The 23,072-nt window shown below is 46.3% G+C and overlaps 1 protein-coding gene across 2 annotated transcripts in view; it reads right to left on the bottom strand.

The window, feature by feature from the left end:
* Positions 1-801: 801 nt before the first annotated feature.
* The window catches only part of Lmx1a (LIM homeobox transcription factor 1 alpha), a 143,390-nt gene continuing 121,119 nt past the window's right edge, over positions 802-23,072 (bottom strand). The window contains exons 4-9 of one of the 2 annotated variants that reach the window (XR_012911999.1): positions 11,220-11,392; positions 10,160-10,237; positions 8,175-8,244; positions 4,991-5,161; positions 1,829-2,865; positions 805-1,785 (exon numbers count right to left, since the gene is read on the bottom strand). Coding sequence is in view for 1 of the 2 variants with exons in the window: in XM_075987478.1 (XP_075843593.1) it covers positions 2,705-2,865; positions 4,991-5,161; positions 8,175-8,244; positions 10,160-10,237; positions 11,220-11,392 (653 nt within the window). In the remaining variant the exon portion in view is untranslated. Of the gene's footprint in view, positions 2,866-4,990; positions 5,162-8,174; positions 8,245-10,159; positions 10,238-11,219; positions 11,393-23,072 lie in introns of both variants that reach the window. The other variant, XM_075987478.1, reaches the window with a different exon arrangement.

The following is a 23,072-nucleotide window of genomic DNA, read 5'->3' as shown; positions in this document are numbered from 1 at the left end:
TGTCTTCTCCATTTTCTTCACACATGGCCTGAGATTTCCATAAGCCACTCAACATTGATCAAGTCCTGAGACCAATCAAGCCACTCCTTACCATGTTTCCATTGTCAGGGAAAGCGCTTTATATGCCAGTCAGTGCCCTCTTCTCTCTGAGGATAGTGACAAGTACCATCTCTGTCACTCTATTGGGTCTGCAGGGTGAAGTACCTTGTTCAAGGGGAATTTAGATCTGAACACGCTCAGAGTTGGAAGAAGAGAAGCACAAAAGTCGGAGATAGCCGGTTCCCAGGAAAAGCCTGGAAGCCACGAGCAAAGCCTTCTCAGTGCGCTAGAGAGAGGGATCTTTTAACCCAAACTCTCGTCCATGTCAGTGAAAATTTAAATGCAAAATTGCTGAGAATTCTAGGAGACTCGATCGGGGAACCACACTACTGGCCGCTTCTCTGCTCTCACATTGTGGTAGGCATTTATCTCCAGCCCTGCACAAGAATTCTTGTTTCTTCAGCATGCCTTCATGCTAATCCCAAGCTAATATCACATAGTGCATGTTGCAGTCTCTATCACAAGGGAGCTGTAGAGTGATGGTGGAATGTTTCTAGAACCTCCTTCGGGGGTGGGGTAAAACGTAAGGACCTTGTCCATCTCAGCAAGGGGCTGCAGAACCCTTCCACCTGGGTTTGACTGCAGCCACTGTTCTTGTTTATTCACAGTTTCACCACAGCATGTCCCCCATAGCTTTGCCAAAGAAACTCCCATGTTTCCCCAGTTCCATACCCACCCTTCTCCCCAGAATAAACCACAGGTCATTTGTAAGAGGTTTTTAATTTCATCTCGGTATGTCATTAAAGAGTAGAATTAAGGATCTCTGTTTGTTTTCAGTCACATAATATCTGCTACATTCTCAAACCAATCAGCAACACAGACACCTTCGGTGGGTGCCACCTGCACCTGCCTCACCTCACTCAACAGACTGGTTCGGGGTTCCTGATGGTTTGCATAAATTAGAAAGAAGAGCACAAAAAAAAATCACACAACACAGACTCTACCACTAAGGGACATGCTTCCTCTGGTCTTGCAGAGAGTAACATGGATACGTGGGTGTGTTCAAGGCTCTGATGATGTCCCCAGGCATGGGGCCATGCCTGTCCACAACCCCTCTCAGTGGAGTCCTTCTGTCTTGCCCGTGACTCACTCTGTTTTCCCAGGAGGATCCTAACACAGAAGACCCCATCCTAGCACCATAATTGAATTTCAGGGTATGGAACTGTCCCTGTGTCAATGGCTTGCTGGGTTTTCTTGTGCTCAAGGTCATCACAGTGAGTTGAAGGGAAGAGCCCTGGGTACCTGCCTGGTCCTCTCTGCTTCTATGAGCTCCATGACTTTCTAGACTATGAGCCTTCAAGAAAGGGACAAACAGAGATCGCAAGTAATTCAGGCTTTCTGGGTGCAGACAGTCATTTTTAAATGACCTTTAAAAAGGTAAAAACAAACAAACAAAAAGCAGGTGTGCCAGTCAACACTTGCTTTAGAATTCCATCCACCATGCCTCTTCCACCTTCTCAGAGGGAGTTTTTCTCTCCACCCTTTGGAGCTGTGCCTCTGCCATGTGCGCTACACTGAGGGGTAGGACTTGGGGTGTAGGAACTTTCTATTCTGTGGTCCCAGGTGTCCTCTGTCATCAGGTACATGATCTGGCTATATTTTAAGTCATATCAGATTGAAGTCTAAGCCCTGATCATGTCCTGGATGGAGCCTCAGTGTCCCCAGGGAGGTAGGTGTGGCATCAACCTCATCCACACTCGTAGAGAGGGAGGTAGGTGTGGCTATCAACTTCATCCACACTCACTGAGGCTGAGTCTGGGGGTAGAAAGAACCTTGCCGATGCTGCCCAACCACCACATACCAACAAGCCTAAAATCGTGGTCAGGGCTTGCTCTGTTCCACCCAGGCTGAGGGACTCAATGCCAGTGTGAGCCAGAGTCCACTCCAGGATGCGGCCAGCCATATGGAGTTGTTTTCTAGACCTCAGTGATACTCTGAGACCAGAACGAACACTCGAGTACTCAAAGCTACAGGACTTGGGTGGAGCAGCCCTCTCTGCCCTGCCGATGAGTCAGTCTCTCCAAACTAAAGATAAAGTTTATAAAAGTAAATTATCTCATTTTATAACTTAAGTGCATCAAGCATTTCCTTAAATACAGTTCACACTGAAAATAAAGTTACTTTTGCTGTACAGTTGGTGTCTGTTATAATTAGGGATAAACTCTGATGATAAAGTATGAACGGTTACACACTCTCTCACACACACATACACACACACACCTATCTGTCTGTCTATTGGTGTGTAAATGAAGAGACATACGGCACCTCTTGACAAGTACTTCTCCACAACGGTGGGAAGCTGTTAGGAGTCCCTAGGTATCTAGCTTGCTTGAGAATATCTATATTAAAAGTCCCTGTCCTTAATGATAAACACATCTTCATATCTAACACTAAGATTCTTATTAGAAACATTAAACTATGCGATCCATAACGTATCCAGTCTTTGGAAATGCTGAGCTACAACCATGTCATTACACAACAGCATCCCCAACAAAGCCTCCCTCCCCAGCCCACCTCTTCTCTGGCCTCCCCAGCCTAAAGTCAGCAACCCCTCACACAGTATGGTTGTTCCATATGGGAGCCCAGCCACAAAATTCTAGAAGACTCAAGAGGTGAAATAGGAATTCTGCATGGAGTACAGATGGTCAATGGGGTTTCCCACTCTGGACTGCAGGGGCCCTGCTTCTGTTGTGGCTAGGAAGCAGTCACCCAGGTTACTGAGGGAGGTGTCATCACTATCCAGGTCATGGAAAAGAGGTTCAGCACCTGAAATGAAGATGAAACATGGGCATGAGGGTCTGGAAGTGTTAGGAAATTCAGCTGAACTCAACACGTGTTGCCTGAACACATCCTGGGGATGAGAACCTAAGTGTTGAGGTATGGAATGGGAACTGCTATATACAAGAAGTATTAGCATCATAATGCTAGGGTCTGGAGTCTTATAGAGAGCTCATGTCCAAAGTTAGGTAAGTATAAAGTCACATAAGTTAAGCTATGCACGGTGAGGGTGTCCATATAGTAAATGTGGGGTACGCATGACTCATCACCAAAGGCTGGCGGGACACAGACAAGGATCCTGCAGGTCCTCAACCTCACAAAGGGCTCTTCAAGGACAGATGGTAAGAAGCATATATGGATTCTTCAAGTGACATTCTGATCTTGTGATAACGTTGGTCCTTTCAGGCAGCAGGAAGGTACCAAGTCCCCCCACCCCACCCCGTCTCTCCAGGTTTGTGCTCACAGCAAAGGAAGATTAGGCTCCTGGTCTCAACTGATTTGTACCCTGGGGAGAGGGACCAGAATGTCACTCTTGTCACAGCTGAGGTAACACCGCAATCTGAAATCGGCAACTGGGAGGCCTGGAAGGGTGTACCTACACCTCAAGTCAATGGGAGAGGCAAAAACAAGCACCTAAAGCTTACCACTGAGTTTTAATTGTTCATTCTGCTAAAAGTTATAAGGCATAAGGAAGGACTTGCAAAATGAGCAAGCAAACAAAGCCTCATCTGCCTTGCTCCCCTGTGTGATAGAGTGGGAATGGCTCAAATGCAGCATATGTTTTTGTTTTGTTTTGTTTTGTTTTTTCGAGACAGGGTTTCTCTGTAGTTTTGGAGCCTGTCCTGGAACTCCCTTTGTAGACCAGGCTGGCCTCGAACTCACAGAGATCCGCCTGCCTCTGCCTCCCGAGTGCTGGGATTACAGGCGTGCGCCACCACCGCCCAGCCGCAGCATATGTTTTTACAGAGGAAAAAAGATGGACGTCACTGGGGGGACACACATACAGACTAGAATATTACTGAGATTGGTCACTAAGGGTCTCCAAAGGCCACACCTCCGTAAGTATTTGCTTAATCTGTGACATAGGAAAGTAAAGGGGATTTTAACAAGACATTTCTGTTGCTTGTGTATGTATGTGATGTATGTGCTTGTATATGTTAATGTGTGCTCGACACACATGTGTGAGCGTGTGCATGTAAAGGCCATGCCATACAGCTTTCTCTGTAGCTTTCTATTTCATTTTTGAAGGTCACAAATTTGGTGAGACAGCCTGGACAGCAAGCTCCAGGTATCTACCTGCCTCTGCCCCTCAAGCACTGGGGACTATGAATATGTGTAGCCATGTCTGATTTTAAAATGGATACTGGGGGTCTGAGCTCATGTCCTCATGTATGTGCAGAAAGAATTGCATTCATGGAGTCACACTCCTGACCATAGCAACAAAAATATTTAAGAAAAGAAGTTGGCAAAGGGTGTGCACCTTATGTCTCTGATATGGAGTTTTACAGAATTGCTGAGCCAAACTTTATTGTCTATTCATCAGGGGAACTTATGGCACATTGCACCACATGCTAAGTTACATATTGTATATACCACTGCCTTTCTTTTTAAAAATTACTTTTTATGTACATTGGGATTTTGCCTGCATGTATGTCCACTGGAACTGGAGTTACAGACAGTTGTGAGCAGCCACGTGGGTACTGGGAACTGAACCGAGGTCCTTCGGAAGAACAGTCGGTGCTCTTGACCACTGAATCATCTCTCCAGCCTGACCACTGCCCTTCTTAATGTAAAAATGCAACGTCTTAGAGCCCTCCACTCATTTACTCCATCCCACTAGAGTCCCCAGGCCATATCCCGTGAACACTGCTTTACAAGGCAAAGTAGACAAGAAAAAGCTCAACAAAGGACCTCAGAAATGCTGATACATGAAAGGCTCACCAAAGAGTGTGCAGGGGAATCTTTTGTACCCATCAGATGTTACCAGAAATATCACTTATTCTTATTTGGTGATTCAGCAAGTATCTGGGAACAGTGTGGATATATTTAAGGAAAATGAGAAGCCCACACAAGCAAATTGAGAGGGAACCCATAGATACTGAGTCTCTCTTACCATAGGGGTGCATATGATCTCCAGGCATCTGGGGTGGAGTGAGACCCTGTCGGAATGGGTCAGCGTTGTAGACACTCTGCTCAATGGCCAGCAGCTGCTGTGGGGTAGGCATGGCTGTGTAGGGGTTCATGATCCCTTCCATTCCCGCACTCCCACTGCCGTTTGTCTGGGCTGCGGGACCAAAAAGAAAACAGATCATTTTCTTTTTTCTTTTTTTTTAAAAATATTTATTTATTGTGTATACAGTGTTCTGTCTGCATGTATGCCTGCAGGCCAGAAGATGGTTACCAGCCGCCATGTGGTTGCTGGGAATTGAACTCAGGACCTCTGGAAGAGCAACCAGTGCTCTTAACCTCTGAGCCATCTTTCCAGTCCCAAGACTGATCATTTTCAACTGGCATCCCAGGAACCCACAAAAGATTTCATTACCAGGTGTCCAGTGTTCATGGTTCTCACACCATGGCAGCCTGCTGTTCCCAGAGCCGTGACTCAAGAGAACCCAAGTTAGAAAATAACAAGCTATTACATTTACTTATTTATTTAGTATTTATTTAATCTGTTGTTTGACAATCTCATTTATGTATACAATGTCTTCTGAGAAGGTGGAGGCTGAGAAGAACCTGTCTTTTTATTTATTTACTTTCTTCGACAATTTCATTCATGTATATAATCTATTCTGAGAGGGTGGGGCTGAGAGGACCCACTGTGTCCCTTATGACCTGGCTTTGGAGGTCACACTCTTACTCCCCATATGCCATGCTGGAGGTGATTACCGAAGGGCAGAAACAGTAGTTTGTAAGAATCATGGAAGACCAGCTTAGAGGCTTGTGACAGCAAACTGGGTGATTGTGGCTATATAATTTTACTTTCCTGGGTCCTGCTTTCCTTACTTACCAACTAGAAAGGGACAGGGTGACATCTGTGTTTCTCATCCTGTGCCCAGCAGAGGCCAAGACAGTGGAGGACAGAGATGGGGACTGGGAAGCCAAACTTTAGAATACTATATAGGTTTGGCAGCCACTTGAGGGGATGGATCTAAGCATCTTTCTTGAAATAACCTGTTACAAGTTCATCAGTCAAGAGAGACTTATATGACCTTACAGGGTAGAAATAAAAATCCCGTGGAAGTCGGCATGCTCTGTAATTGCAGCCCACTTTGCTTGTGTGCAGATGTTAATGAGAAGAGCAAATCTTCCTGCCTCCTCGTCCTCAGTATAAGCACGGCTCTATGAACTCCCAGCGATATTTCCCACTGGTTTCGGCTTTCCTGAAGGCCACCCTAGCAGCTGCCCTGGGAAGTCCCTCAGCAGAGTCCTAAGCACTGCGTTTTCATGATGACCTGATGCAGTGTTCTCCCAACTTTGTTGGTCTACATGGAATCAATTGGCATGTCTCTTGCCAAGTCACCTTCATGCCTGTGAAGGCTTCAGAGACCCTACGTGACAAAGAGAGCAGGCATGACTACTCTTCTCTGGGGATGCATGCATCCTAAGGCACAATCCCACGGAAGATGGATTGCTTCCAGATCGAATAAATTTGTAGTGGGGTAGAGCTGAGAACAGAATTCAAGACTCCTGCTCAATGTGTTGCCCACCCATCCCCAGCAACTGCTGAAGCAGCTTTTCTGTGTATAAATACTGGTAAATGGAATGATGAAATGTACAGGTAGATGGATGGAAACAGAAAAGAGTATATAGACTGAGGTAACCCAGGTCCAGAAAGACAAATATCACATGTTCTCTCTCATAGGTGACCGAAACTCTGAATATTTATATCTGTGTGTTTCACTCAGAACGTGGGTAGAAATTAAGAAACGAGAATGGCACCAGCAGGGGAGGAAAGCTTCCTTAAGGGAAGTGGGCAAAATTAGAAGACATGGGCATAGGAAAGAGATACACTGAGATATAAAGGCTTAAGCAGGGATGGGGGTCAGGGATAGGGAAGATAGGAGGCCACAAACAATTAATCAAAATGAAATATTTGTGAGAAAATCACATGGAAACCTACTGAGATACCCCACACGGCTAGAATTTGCTGCTCCTAAAAGCCATTGTTTAACAAACAAGAATTCCACTGCCAGGTATGGGGCACATTCTCTGGGTCAGGGAGGCCCCAGAGACTCCCCAGGGAGTAGAAGTTCTTGCTATTCCTCTTGGTAGTCCTCAGATGTAGATGATAAGACCCTATTGCAGAAGGCACCATATACCCAAGATATAAAGAAATCAAGCTGGAAATGATCTGGAAGCTTCTTCCCTGCTGTACAGTTCTCACCATGCTGGGAGGTGCTGTGTAGTCTGCTGGGGGTGGGGGAGAACTCATCACTGGTCTCACCCAGCTGTAAATCCTACACACCATGATGCCAACCTGCCAAGCAAGATGTACCCACTGGTGCAACAATGGCATGGCTATTAGGGAGTAACCAGCTGCTCTCAGATTGGAGTTGAGGCTCACGGCCCTGGAGAAAATGCATACCTGATACTATGAGCCTACTGAAAACCAAACAAGCTGAGGCGGTCATAGGCCCTACTGGGAAACTTACTACTGTTCTTTAGCGAAACTGATATGGCTTCAAACTGCAGGCCAAGTATTTGCTTGTCCTCACAGGCAAATGATATCTCAACAATAATCAGAAGCCATTCTCTGGAGTGAATGGCAGTGAATGAAAGAGACCCATGGCTGCTCGAGATGTTGAGAATAAGCGACTGTTTTAGTGCTGGACTCTAAAGAGAATATTATACTACCACTGAGATCCTGGGAATCATGAGCCCAAATAAACATTTATTCCTTTTAAGTTGGCTGTCTCAAGAACTTTATCACAGTGATGGAAAGCTACCAGAAGGGCCAAGTCAGCAGTATCTTTTAGTAATGGATTCACTTTGAATGAAGAGGTCTGGGTGAGAAGAGAAACTGGATAATGCCTTTGACTTTGCACATGCTCCTGACACTTGCAGGGTCCAGACAAGGGGCTTTGCCACTGTCAATCAACTGCTCTGGATCTGAGTTCAGGTGCCCTCAACATTCTTACAAGTTACCTTCAACCTAGTCTTCACCTAAATCACCGTCTCTCAAACAGGTGCAAAGGGGCACGTCACTGATTAGGGATAAGTTGCTCAGAGCACTTCGGTTGAAGGCCTCAGGTAGCAGAGACCTGAACTGCAGCGAGGACTGGCTGGGAAGAGCTTACCAGAACTCAGCCTCTGAGTGTTCTGCTGATCCTGCTGCTGTTGCTGCTGCCGCCGGGCCAGCTTCTTCATCTGATGAGGAGAGGACCACAGGAATAGAGGTCAGAGGCCCGGGGTGGGTCCACATGGGAAGGGAGAACAGGAAGGGTGTGACCTTTCCCCTTTGGTGAAAGGACTGTTCCTAAAGGAGAAGGGGCAACCCCCAGCTTTTACTCCGTCCACACATCAGGCGTGGCACCGTGACTCAGACGCATAGGGGCCAGGGCTCTCCTACTTCTCAGCAGCAGGAATGCAGCTGGCAGAGAAGTGTGGCACAACCCGGCTTCCCGGAAACAGGGCCTCCTTCCCAGGAAGGACCACATGCTGCTTGCTCTGGAACTGCTTCATGTGAGGCAGTCAATATGTGGATGTGTGTTTCACAGTCTCAGATAGGCGTAGAGCATGGCCTGCCCAATGGGTGGGACATGGGATGAGCTCAGATACTCTTTTGCCTTTTTCCCATCTGCGGTCTCTGTGTTTGAGGCTCCATAGGAGATCTGTACTCTACGACAGAAGCTTGTCCACCAAAGCAACAGTTTCACCCAGTTGTTTTCACCCAGTGTTTCTCAACTTGGGCTCTGGGAAACACTGCCATAGGTAAGTGTGTGTGTGTTTGTGTGTGTGTGTGTGTGTGTGTGTGTGTGCTAATATGATGTGGGAGTGATTTCTTATTAATAAAGAAACTGCCTAGGCCCATTTGATAGGCCAACCCTTAGGTAGGCGGAGAAAACAGAACAGAATGCTGGGAGAAAGAAGCTGAATCAGTGAGTCTGCATGATTCTCCCACCCAACACAGCCGCAGGTTAAGATCTTGCCTGGTAAGCCAGCTTGTGGGCTACACAGATTATTAAAAATGGGTTTGATCAATATGTAAGAGCTAGCCAATAAGAGACTGAAACTAATGGGCCAGACAGTGTTTAAAAGAATACAGTTTCCGTGAAATTATTTCGGGTAAAGCTAGCGGGGTGGTGGGAAGCAGCCGGCTGCTCTTATTACTACAATAATAGGTTATAAAATAAACTGTTTAGTCATAAAATTCTCCAGAGTGTGAGAATTCACACTTCAGTGAGCTCCCGCTTCATGAATCCATGGCCCATCAGCACTCACACACTCACTGCCCAATAATGTCTTCTGTCGCTGGAATCACAACACATCAGCAGCCCTTTGCTGCAGAATTTTGTTGCAGGATTATAACTAAGGAGCGTGATTTCTCACCTTCTAAGGACTGGGAAGATAGCTCAGTTTGCAAAGCGCTGCTGTGCCAGTTCAAGGACCTGAGCTCAGTTTTCAAAAACTCGAGCAAAAAGTCGGGGGCATTGGTGTGCGCTGTGTAACCCCAGTGCTGAGGAATGGAGCAGAGAGAGTGCCTCGGGGCATCTGGCTGGGGGGGGGGGGAATTAGGCTATTTGAGGAACTCCAGGTCCCAGTGAGAGACTCAATTCAAAAGAACAAGACCAAGGTGAACTACTGTCCTGAGAACCTCTGGCTTCTGTGCATACGCACACATCCACATGTGTGTACATGTGTGCATATGCACACACAAGAAAGAGGGGGGGGAGGAAGGAAGGAAGGAAGGAAGGAAGGAAGGAAGGAAGGAAGGAAGAAAGGAAGGAAGGAAGGATAAAACCAAGATTGGCCAGGACATGTGTATTGTTAGAGTCAGAAAGAAAATAATTAACCCAGGACCTGAGTGTTACCAGAGTTAGCAAGATGGGAGTGGAGACTTTCACTCCACCTGCCATGACAAAAGCCATTTCACTAATATAAATGCTTCTTTTTCCCTTCTGCACGGCCACTGTGGCTGAAGTAATTGTTGGTGGCAGAGTTTTTACTCAAGAGAGCTACTCTGCCCAATAATTTAGCTTAGAGAGGCTGACAGCAAGTCTAGGGTCCCCCTGCTGTTGCTGGGAGATGCTACAAAGACAGGTGAAGGTGGGTAGCAGATTACCTTGGCTCTCTGGTTCTGGAACCACACTTGAACCACACGGACGCTCAGGCCTGTCTCTGCGGCCAGAGTCTCTCTCACCTGGAAGAAATTGAACAAATGAGTGTAAGACACATTAGGGCTTCATGTGCTCTTTCGGAGTTGACTTCGAATCTTTTAAACCACTTAAGGAGAACTAAAGTGAAAAACCTCTTTGCAGGAACAAATAACTCTTTCTTGTCCACTTATCTTGTCATTGACTTAAATTTTTAGCTTTGTCTTTCTGCTTCCAAGTAACTCTGTGTGCCTTGTGAATATTCGTGTTCACTATTTTCCTTAGTGAGCTCGTCCCAGAGGGACTATAAATGGCAGGTACTTGCCATCTATTTCTACTGTCTCCGCCATGGTGGCTGGGAAAATGCAGACAGCTGGAGCAACTGCTGGGACCCAAGTGATGGACAACAGAACTGCCCTCCCAGTCTTAGATTGCTCTCCTCTGAATATGGCATAAAATAAAAATATGATTTCATTAAGTCAATGAGAAATTTTATATAAATGTTTACAGGGATCCTATTTGTAACAACCCCAGACAAATACCACCCAGGTCCTCATCAGTAGGTGAGTGAAAAGCAAGAGCACATTCATTCAGTTGAAGATATCACTGGAAGAAATGAACAGCTACCCAGGGAATCCCCAAGGAGACTAAGTCAAGACTTGTCCGCAAAAAGCATATCTTGCAAGATACTGTATTTTTATATTCTTTGTTAAGACATCTTGTTTATAGCACAACTAGTACTTATTATCATAATAATTTAATTACTATTGATTGTTCCTTGTGGCTCTTCATGAAATAAGAGGAGTTAGGGTCCTTGGGAGTTAATACGCAGACAGGAAGTTGGGGGAAATTCCATTACTTCCCAGGCCATAGTTTAGCTATCCCTGGAGCCTCCTGCAGGGTTCATGATCACACGGCAGACTGAGTCACAGTCCCCACCACTCAGGCCCCCCACCATTTTCTAACATCACAGGGGAGTCCAGCTGCACACAGATGAAGGCACCTTGCTCTCTTCTCCCCTTCTTATACCTTTCTGCAGGGCTTGGAGGATACTTCAAATGAGGCCTTGAATGCTCTCCTCTGCTGGGTTGTCAAGATGGTTCTGGGACGTTTGGGTCGCTTGTGGTCCTTGCCGTCCTCTGACGTTCCTTTCCCTGCCCCATGGGCTGACTTGCAAAGACTCTCTTCATCATCACTTTTTCCTAAAAAGAAGCAGAGAACTGTATTTCCAGTCCCCAGATGTACCTCATGGAGCTGTGTGTTGCTCCGTAATAAGCTCTGGGATGCCACAGTCCCAAGATGGCTTTAGGTATGAGTGTGAGAACGTGTTTGGTGCTGATCTAAAAGCTTCCAGAAAGAGGCTAAGAAAACACTTCTAAAGCTCAGAGGCAAGAGCAGAAAGTCCACAGTCATCATACTTAGAACAGCATGCTGTGCTGGCTGTGCATTTATCAGCTGTGGGGCCTGAAGCAAGCTAATCAACTCGGACTCCATTTTTCATGGGAAGAATCATGACACAAGAGAGCCTGCTTCCATGGAACTGATATAGAGACAAAATGGGCCTGTATTAGTAAGGCATTCAAAATGCTGTTCAGAATATAACCAATACCCAGTGTGATTTGCTGTGGGAGAGGCTGCTTGTCCTTTTTCTGGCTGCCCAGACTCCCGAAATGATCACAGAGAACCATATTATTTAAATCACTGCTTGGCCCATTAGCTCTAGCTTCTTATTTGCTAACTCTTACATCTTAGTTTAACCCGTCTCCGTTAAACTTTGCATCACCATGAGGTCATGGCCTACTAGCAAAGTTTCAGAGCGTCTGTCTCCAGCAGCAGCTCCATGGCTTCTCCTTAACTCTGCCTCCTCTCTCTCAGCATTCAGTTTCCTTTTCCCCACCTTCCTAAGGTCTTCAATATCAACAGGCCAGGGAAGTTTCTTTAATCACCAATGGTATTCACAGCATACAGAGCAGAATCCCACATCAGTGATTTCCTTGACGTCAGTTTTCAAAACTAGACCTGAAGGACTCAGGCAAAACTTCCTAGAACTATGCCAAAAAATTTATCTATTTAATTTTTAACTAAGGAGGTAGAAAGTATTACTGTCTACAGGGCCATCAAAAATGAACATAATGTTATCTATAGGCACAGATGATTGGAAATGACCAGGTAACGCTAATAATTCATCAAAATTTCTGGTCTATAAAACAAGCAGCTCCCTAAGAAAAGTATGTGAATTACTTCAACTCAATTAGAAAGTAAGAAATAAAGAGGTAAGTATTCTCCCTTAATTTTTATTCTTTGAGAATTCCATATATGTACACAAGGAAAAATAATCATATCTACCTCCATTTTTCCTCTTCAAGGGCCCCTAGATATTCTCACACATTCCTACTGCCCAACTTCATGGTTTTTTATATTTTAACTCACTAAGTTCATTTAGCGTTTTCCATATGTGCAAGGATGTGGGGTCATCTACCTGAGCATGGGCAACCTACCAGTGGCCACACCTCCAAGAAAGAATTCCATCAATGTAGAGCCTTGTAAGTTCCCTCCCCGTATATGCTAGACTCTTGGCTGGCTTGACCTTGTATAGGTCCCGTACAGGCACTATGAATTCATGAGTACAATAACTACATCATGTCCAGAAGACAACATCTCGTAGAACTTTCCAAATCCTTTGGCTCCCACATTCTTTCTGCCTCCGTATGTTTCCTGGGCCATGGGTGGCCAGTAGGAGGGCAGTTGATTAAGATGTCCCGTTTAGAGCTGAGCCCTCACAGAATATACAGTTGACAATGACGCATAATGCTCAAAGTAGAAGTCTCTCATGCAGGCATTTCTCAGAGGTTCAGAAGGTATTTCTAGGGTCTAAAAAATGCCAGGGTGAACGTCTTTTCACTTTGTGCGTTAGGAGCCACTGGGAATTGAAGATTCAAGCTCTCCTAAGGAGACCCTCTATTATCTCTGGGTCTTAGGAAGGGTCCCACCCTCCTTGCAGTGAAAACCTCTCTCGTGCCCTGCTGCAGTCCCTCTGGCTGCTTTGAACAAGCCCACAAGACAGATCCAGTGGTTGCATGGCACACATACTGTTTATTTGTAGTTTGATATGAGCTGAATTCTAAATTGGAACTCTACCGGAGCCAAAGATTTCTTTTATATGAAGGAGTAATATTTTTCTCTTTCTATGGACAGTCAAAACACGCCACTTGAATGTGAAGGGGCAGTCAGTTGTGAATCCCCTGAACCAAAAGGCAGCAGAGGTAGGCAGGGACTCTCGCCCCTTCCCAGCCCTTTGCTAGTCATATCATGTCCCCAATCCCCCAGCTGGTTTCCTCCACTACATGCTGATGACAGTAACATCCACCCTGCGGGTGTCCCAGAAGCACTGACGCTGTGTACAGAGAAGCTCACATGACCCCAGCACACAAGGCAATGCTTAACATATGCTGTAGAAAGGTTATATTCTCTTTATGCCTCGCTCCCCAGCAAAAGTACAAATAAAAGGCCCTGGGAGATCAAGGAGCATTAGCACCGGAGTCCTCATGAGGAGAATGATGCTCCTGTCTCTCCTTCGGCTGTGAAGCTGTTCTCTCCCAGGAGTGATGTTGTACTTGATCTTAGTCATAGCTGTGCACAGGGTTTTCAGGGCAATCCTCTGGGGTTTGCAGAATAGCAAGAAGAAAATAAACATTTGAAAGTAAACGCCTCAGTAAAATAAGATGATCCCCCAAGAGACTAAAAGAAGAAAAAGAACGTCGTGTCCATATATATTCACCGCCACAAGGCCTTAGTGCAGGTCGGAGACTCCCTCAACCCCTGATGAGGGTAAAGAGGGATTTCTGGTATGAGTAAACCTTCAGTGACACGCCAATGGAAATGGGAATGACTGACATCCCAGGCCAAGGAGCATGCAGCTCCTCCAGTAGGCAGGCACCTAGGAACGAGTCTGCAGACTGGCGCTGCAAATGAGAACCCAGGCATCCTCAGCATCGAGTGTGCTTTAAAATGAAATTGGAAGTCTTCAGAGGCCTGCCTTCTGCCAGTGGTGTCTGCAGTTGTCTTGCCGAAGTCCGACTCTTTATAATTGTTCTTCACGAAGTTTAATGCAAATAGATGTTGGAACTTTGGATCATATAACTAATGGAAATGTGAAATCTAAAATAACATTCGTGGTCCATAGATGCCCTGTCCTCTCCAGGATACCAGTGTAGCATTGTGTCTACAGGGACCCATTCTCCCTCCACAGGAGTCTCCAAACATCCTGTGAAATTTCCGAGATTATCCTTTAGTCTTTGCCTTTAGTCTAAATACTTCAGTCTTGGTTCACACGCCAGTCTCCTAGCACCACACTTTAGACCAAGGACAGGAAGAGGCCACAAGAATGGGCATAGTGGTGTCCAGTAGACCTGCATTTCCACAACAGACAGCAGGCCAAATATGGTCTGTGTGGTTCAGTTTAGTGATCTTTGTTCTAGGTCTCACCTGACCTCTTCCCTCTCCATTTGAACATCTTCCTCCTGTGCCCATGTCCCATTCTTCTGGGCCCGGACTCTGGGCTAAGAAGAATGTTTATCTGGTATACCGAGCAGTGGACAGTTAAGTAGGATCTGATCAATTCTCTGCTATGGATAATAGGCATACTTTTTAACTGGGATGCTGCTACCTGAACAGTCTCCAGTATGGACTTCCAGTTGTCCTGGAGCGTCTAGGTGAGTCAGATGCTAAAGAGGGAGAGTCACAGGAGAGGCCCATTCCTGTCCTTCAGCCACTTCCTGTTACAGTACATAAATACTAGCAGCCTGGGATGTTCTATTACTTTCTTGGAGATGCTCTGAGCTCCTCTGGGACATTCAGTGAGGCTCCTCCCTCCTGTCTTTCTGCAGGGCAGTCTTGACAGACCCCACACTCTTCTCCATGAGAATGTGCAGTGTGGAATATTTCTCCCAGAGCCTGCTGGAGTAGCGGGAAGCAGAAGAGGGCAGAAAAGCTTCCAAAAGCGAAGCAGAGCAGGCGTCTTTCATTGCCAGAGCCTCCCACACCCAGATGTAGGCTGGAGCTATCCCTCATAATTTAAGGTGACACCCCTCAGCAGAGATGAAAGGAACACCACTCTCAGCTCCCCAACAACAAATGTCAGCATCCCTGGAGGCCCTTTAGACACAAGCACAGCATAAATCTGACGCTTAGTGGGGGAAGCCCAGAGATTAAGTCTCTCTGTACAGCCTACCAGAGGAAAATGAATTGGCTTGGCACGAAGTCTGAACATGTTTCTCGGGGCTTTCTACCCACCCACCCCCAACCTTTTTTAAGTCTGGGCTGGTTGGGAGGGGGTGCTGTTTCCCCACCATCTTTCTGCCCACTCATTTATGACATAAGCAATCACAGATGAAAGAGCCGGCCGTTCTTTATGGCCAGAAGACGAAGCAGCACTACCTGTGGGGCCTTGCAGATTCATTTCAGGTTGTTGGAAAAATCCCAACAGCCCATAAACAGGGTATAAGATAACTGACCTTGGTCCAGGAGGTGAGAGGGAGGGAGGGGGACAAAAGATCTTCGTGTTAGAAGTGGGGGAGATGATAAAAGGCCCTGGTGTTTCCCCAGTGATGAGCCTTATAAATGTCTCCCAGGCTGGGGGAGTGGAAGAAGGCCCTGGGATCTGTTGTAGGTAGACGGAGCGGGGGAAGAACTCAGGGAGGGATTTACTATGACGGGATATATAGGGAGCTATTTCAGCCACTGCCTTGCACTGTATGGGATTGGAATTTCATCCTTCCTGAGAGCAGCAGTGGTCGTCTCTGGATAGAATGAACTCAAAACAACGTGAGGATCCCAAGAGGCAAGAGTTGCCGGTCTTCTGACACACAGAGTCCATGCAGTTACTGCTCTCAAAGTGCTGGATGCACAGGTCTTTGAGGAGCGCTCAACTGATACCAGGAAAAGGGCCCCACAAAAGATCTGACTGGAAACTGGGGTGATGGCTCCGTTGGCAAATTGTTCACCTTGTTGAGTATCAGGACCTGAGTTCAAGCCCTCTGGATCCACAGTTAAGGCATCATGACTCACACTAGCGACGCCAGTACTGAGGATGCAGAGACAGCCAGACTCCTCAGGCCCACCGGCCAGCCAATTTACCAGCTTGGCGAGCTCAAGGCCAGTGAGACAACCTGACTTGATACAACATGGATGACAGCTGAGAAATATAGTCAAGGTTGTTCTCTATCCTCCACATGTATCAATGCACACATGTGCGTGCACGCGCACACACACACACACACACACACACACATGAGGGGAGCCGGAGGGAAAAGAGAGAGAGAGACTGACTTGACTGAGAACTTCTTCATTAAATGATGGTGTCAAGTCAGTTAATCAGCCTTATGAACAACACAAAGTCAAACTGAGATACAGAGGAGGTGAGGAGGATTCGGCTTGTGCTCCCAGGTGGGAAAACGACTTAGCACCCAGAAAGGCTCAAAGAGCAAAGGGTCTCTAGAAGCCTGCATGGATGCAGAGAACGAATAAGACAAAAGGTCAGCAGGGGTCTCCAGGTGGAAGAGAGGAAGGAAATCAAGGGGCAAACAGTTTAGTGGTAGGGAAGGCAGACATTCACCAAGAAGAGCGGCTTTTCGTAAGCTCTCCTTGCACACCTCTGCCCCTCCAGCACTATCAAGTGCACTAGGAGGAGAAACAAGAAGAGGGGAATGATCCCTTGGTCTTAAGGAATGAGACAATGAGTTACAAAAGCTGGAGGGATGAAAATATAAAATAGTAAGTGGTTAAGGTCCTTATCCACAGCCAAAACTGGAAATAAAAAATGTATTTAGGAAAAAGGAGATGTGAGCAGATGAAGAAAGTCCACGGGGAAGGAGGGGGAGGGGAAGCAGGTGTTCCCAAAGAGCTCAGCATTCTGGAAACAAGAGGGAAGATGGGGGGGGGGAACAGAGCAGCAATGTGTAGGGGGCCTCTCAGCCTTGGACAGAGGTTGCACATCTCACCCCAGGAAGGGGGATAGGGAGTGGAGAGGTTGTCTGGGGTTTACTGGCAGAGAGATGGTGTGCTCAGCATAGAAAAGGAATGGGTGTAGCAGGTGGGAGTTCCCCTGCCACAACAAATGGGGAAACCTTAGGATACGGGGTCCTGTGACCCAGGGAAAGCACAGACATTAGCCTCTGGATTACTGAACACATGTGTGATGGCCGCATCAAATCACACATCTATTTTGTAGTAAGAACATGTCCACCCTTCAAGCACCAGTTCCACGCCCAGCCTCCTCTCCAGAATATATGCTCCATTGTCATTCAAACATCAATAAACTCCCATCCCAACTGCTAAGGAACCAGCCTCAAAGACGTTCCGGAACCTGACACCATACACACAGGAGCTCGGCAGCAGGCCCGTGTCCAGACACACACTTGGAAAGAGGGAAGACCTGAGGTTTTTAACCTGCAAATCAAGCACAAGAAATGACAGTCACCTATGCATGCTCAGGCCCAAAGGCCTAATGCTTTGTCTCCATAGACCTGAAGCTCGGTTCTTTAGTTCAGGAGCACACAAGTAGTGGTGCAGAGTAACTCAGACCATGGAGGAGATGGAAGTTTCACTCCTAATTTTGCTACTCGGCTGAAAATCCTTGGATAAAAACTCCTCTGATGCTGAGGCCCAATTCCTTCCCCTACAAGATAGTTTTTAAAATACCTAGTACCTGAAACACATTGTTTTACAACTGAACTGTTTTTCTGTCTCTGCTACCCTTATATGAGGCAGAAAGTGTGTCAGTATCCTTTTTCCAGGTTACTAAACTGAAACTCAGGAGGGCTGGGGTGATCTCTTGTTGAGACACACAGCTGCACTCTCTTTCTTCTGTCTAACCCTCCCCCCCCCATCTGCCTGCCTTTTAGGCCTCTCTGGGCTACTGTGCGGACCCAAGGATGCCTCCTGTTTGCAAAACGTCAGGTACTGGACAACTGTGGGCAGTGTGTAGCTGTTACTACTGAATGAGGAAAAGGCCTAAAAGGGAGGCTTCCCCTGGAGAGTGGCCGTCTACCCATGCTCCTCCTAGAAGCCATTCTTTTCAGAGCTCACGTAAAAACCTCACCTCACTCTGCACTCTCCCCTTCCTCCCCACACCACCTTTCAGCCAAGCCCAAGGAAGCCTTCCTTCCAATCAGCTCCCGGAGCCTGGGGAACAGAGCAGACAAAAGCCAAGCTAGGCTTCTGAGTGAGGCTGTAGGGAGGCTGTTCCAAGAAAGACACCTTTGTTCAGAGATGTCCACTGCAGATAGAGGATCTGTGCCAGGCCAGGAGGCGGGTCAGAGCCAGGGCACCCTGCTCAGACTTCCAGGCAGGCCCCAAAAGGGAGCCGTGTCTGTGTTCCTAAATTCTGGCTGCTAGCCACAGCTGGATGCCTGTCCTGACTTCCTCGGCAGGCTGGGGCTCATGAAGAGTGACCTTGTGCTTGAAGAGAAACAGGATGGTGTTGGCCTGAATGGTGAAAGTACTGTTGAATTGCACATTTGAACAGTCGTTAGGCCCACGGCTATCCTGCTTCTTTCCTGCACACACGCACACACACACACACACACACACACCTCCTTTTCTGAATTTTTCTCCTTCTTCTCATCTATACCAAAGCACAGGCGCATGAACCACATACAATCCAAACTGCTGCTAAGAAGGAGTATGAGTGTTAGCTGTGATGGTGCCTGCGGTGTCTGAAAGTTCCTGAGCCTCAGCTGCAACATGCTCAGATCAAACACGCATACACGTCCTAAACAAAGCCTGTAACTTGTTCTGTTTTCATCTGGCCAGCCTCCAAGGGGGAGGCTGTGAAGCTCATAACAAGTTAATTCAGTTGCTTGAGGCTCACGGCTCAGTCTAGATAAAAGCTCATTAGTCCAGCTGCCCAGTGGTCACCAGGCACAGGGTGTGATATGCATGACATCCTATTAGCTTATATTAATAAGATGAGTGCGCTTGCCCTGATTTAGCAAGTGACTTCATTGGCCTGAGCGCCATCGCTCTTTGCCGCAGCCCAATGTTACTGCACTAATTACTGGGCTTCGGGAGGATGAGCTGCCTGAGTGAAATTAAATTGTTTACAGGCAAGGCTGGAGAACAAAGGGTTAATGATCCCTTCAAGTTAATAAAAGAAAGAAAAAGAAAAGAAAACAAGAATGACAGTCTCCTAGGTGGTTAGGGAGTTCAGGGGAGTTGGCTAATAGGCTAAAATTTAGAGACTCTGGAGCATCTCTCCTTTTGACATAGTAAGACTGCGCTGTCATCTACGGAGCTCATGTCAGTAACTGCAGAAGAAAATAACAGAGAAAATTCTCTCTCTCTCTCTCTCTCACACACACACACACACACACACACACACACACACACACGCACACACACATCTCATCATGCTCATAATGAAAGCAGGGTTCATACTTTGTACTGGGCCACATTCACAGTTATCCTGGGGCCCAGGGACCTACTAGGCAGCATGTTAGTCATAAAGAGGACAGATCTCTTTAGTTAAATGCACTGTGGATTTGAACACAGAGCCTGGTCATGCGATCGCAGGTGATCCACTTAGCCCTTGGCCAATACACCTTAGCTCTGAGCAGACCCTTTTCTGCTTTGGAAACATGAGCAGAAGCCCTCAGACTCCAGGCCATTCCATGAACCAGTGACAGGCCACCTTCAAAGAGCAGGGATTTATTAGCTACTTCCATCACTGAGGTTCAGTGAGGATGACACTTATGCCCCGTGACCTTCAACCTCAATCTTTCCTTCGCTCTACGATCGTATCAGTACCCACCTAGCTATGCTGCCACGGGAGAAGAAAGTCACGGGAAAGTAGAGCCTTACGTTAGGAGGGATATGAAGAAGAAGGGAGAACATGAAGAAGAGCGAATGGAAATAAACAGAGAGGGATGGCAACCCTGGAGAACAGGTGTGATGCTGTGATTTCTGGTCCAGCCACATTCTCCAGGGTCAGCTTACAGGCAGAAGAGCCCTTGATCCTGGCCGCATGGGCTATCTTTTGTAGTGATATTTTGTTTGTAATCTAACAAATAATGCTGGCCTGAAATGCAGAGCTAAGTAACTCATTAGCCATACAGACCAGGCGGTGGTGGCACATACCCTTAATCCCAGCACTACGAAAATAGAGGCAGATGGATCTCTGTGAGTTCAAGGCTACCCTGGGCTAAACGAGATTGAATCTGTCTAAAAGAGAAACAGAGCTCACGCAATAGTGAGCCTAACACTTGGAATCCCATGCCTTTAATCCCAGCACTAGGGAGGTGGAGACAGGAGTGATATGGCTGGGCGAAGAGAGGAATATAAGGTGGGAGGAGACAGGAGCTCAGATGCAGTCTGAGGATTCAGTCTGGTATGCATTCTGAGGTTTCATAGAGTCAGCATTCAGTCTGAGGATATGTAGACGCGATCGCCTCTTTGGTCTGAGCACTGGTAGAGGAAAGAACTTTCTAGTGGCTGACTGCCTTGCTTCTCTGATCCTTCAGCTCTTGCCCTGATAGCTGACTACAGACTTTTATTATTAAGATCAATTAGAGTTCATGCTGCAATCACTAGCAACCAAGGGCTTTCAACAGACAATGTTATCTATAGATGAAAAGGCAAGACTGGGTGGAAATAGCATAGACGTTTTTTGCACGACAGCTTTTCCTACATTACAAATATACCGAGTATAATTGTATGCAGCAGTCCTGTTGTCACCCTCTAGAGAGGATCTATGATTGTGCCCTTGAATAAAATTGGTATATTAAAATGGTCTTGAGTTGAGGGTAACTATTGCTAACAACACCATCACAACACTTTACTTCATCAATTAGCCTTCAATTTCTACTATTAACACATTTCTTCCCAGTCTTATTATTATTTATAAAGCACAGAGTTTGTTCCTGAAACCTAGGCTAGAGAAAAACTCCTGTCTCTCCAGTCCTGAGATCCCTACAATAACAATCTAAAGCCTAGAAGAGTGTCATCAAAGTTGAACATGCTTTAGAAGCACCTGGAGGGCTGGGTAAAGCAGACTTCTAGGCTAGTCCCTGGGGTTTTAATTCAGTGCATCTCGGACTAGCCTTTGGCTTTCTAGTTCTAACTGAACTGGGGTGTGCTGTGGGCCGTCCTTCTGTCTATGTGTTGCTTGCCCAAGACAGACACCAAGAACTATAACCCGGTAAGCCACAGCCTCATGGCAATACACAGATTACTAGAAATGGGTTAAATTAATATGCAAAAGCTAGCCAATAAGAAGCTAGAGCTAATGGGCCAAGCAGTGATTTAATTAATACAGTTTCTGTGTGGTCATTTTGGTTCTGGGCGGCGACGAACAAGCAGCCTCCTTACAGCAGGGGTGTCACTATGTTAGGTCAGGAATAACACTTGGAGAATCACCGACCTAGAATTCAGCATTGTGAAGCATGGCTCACACACTTGGAGGGATCATGAGAAGCTTGACAATAATAATGGGTTTCTGAATGGACAACAGACAATAAATTAACTAAAGATCAAACTTAGAATGAATGAATCGGGCGCATTTCTGACAGTGTGCCCCCATTTTTTCCCAATGACAGTTTTGATTCTGAACACACAACATGAATACTTCTCACTGCACATGCCAGTGAGTGCTGCCTGGAACATACCACCCAAATCCAAGACTGTCAAACACTGTGGCCTGCAGGATCTTTCTGTTAGGACAGAATTTCTAACAATTTCTGATATAGCCCCAAAAACATCCTGACCTTTTGTAGTATGTGTTTATGTGAAACAGTATTCTCAGCCCTGACAATTATAAAATCAAAATATATACCAACTCCTCAAAACACTGAAGAGGCTCCATGCCCTGAAGTGTCTACCTCTCAGCCATACTTTAATTCTTTACGTACATATAAGTAACTGTCTCTATCTCATTTCTATGAAAATTTGCTATTGTCTTTAATAAATGGTAAGATTATATCTATGCCAAAAGTTGCTTAAAATAAACTTCTTTATGATTTAGTAGTAGTAAGTGTTTAATTTGAGATATCTGTTGTGTAAGTTTATTTATCTGGAGGTCATGTAAAATTAGTCAGAATAAACGACATCATCTTCAGGGTGATGGATCTATAATGTTCTCTCCTTCCCTGCTCCCATTGTACCGTTGTCTGCACACAAGGGTCTAGTTCGGGTTCTGGGGAGGCGGAAGCAATCACAACACCTTCACACTCCCAAGTAGCTGAAACCTGTGTCCATTTTTAACTATCTCCGCAGAATCTTCAGTGACTGGTGGAAATGAACCAATGTTTTAAAATCCTGTTTTTTTTTCCTTTAAATCATAATGGTAGGATGAGAGGAAAGGGTGAGAGTAACATGGGATTGTGGTATAAGGTTGTCATGAGCAGGATTGGCTTGGCATCCTTCTCCTTGAATGACAGTACCACACATAGGGTGAATCTCCCTCCTCTTCATCAGAGCCATGGCTGCACCCAAGCAAGCAGGAGCCAGTGAGGCTCTGAAAGTCCTGGACATCACGGTTATCTCTCCTTGACCCTCGAGCCCCAGCAACTCTCTCCCCCTCTCCTCATTATGACCTTTCGGGACTGAGGCGAAGAGCTGATCAGTCTTGCTGTTTGAAGGGCCCAGATGACTCTAGAGCACGCATCTCTCACACCACACGCATGTCACCAAAGGTGCCTGCTTCCCTTAGTGTCCTAGATCACATCCTGAAATGAGTCTTCCCTTGGGGTCAGCTGTTTCATCTCTTCGAATGAGAAATGGCTTTGCATTGTGAGCACAGCTGAGATTCAGGAAAATGTAGCTATTTGTGCTGGCAGGAGTAACTGTAATCTAGCTCTGCTACTGGATTCTAAGCTAATACCACTTCTC

This window comes from Microtus pennsylvanicus, chromosome 10, assembly GCF_037038515.1.
Source record: "Microtus pennsylvanicus isolate mMicPen1 chromosome 10, mMicPen1.hap1, whole genome shotgun sequence".
Lineage (NCBI taxonomy): Eukaryota > Metazoa > Chordata > Mammalia > Rodentia > Cricetidae > Microtus > Microtus pennsylvanicus.
This window is presented reverse-complemented; position numbering and strand designations above follow the sequence as displayed.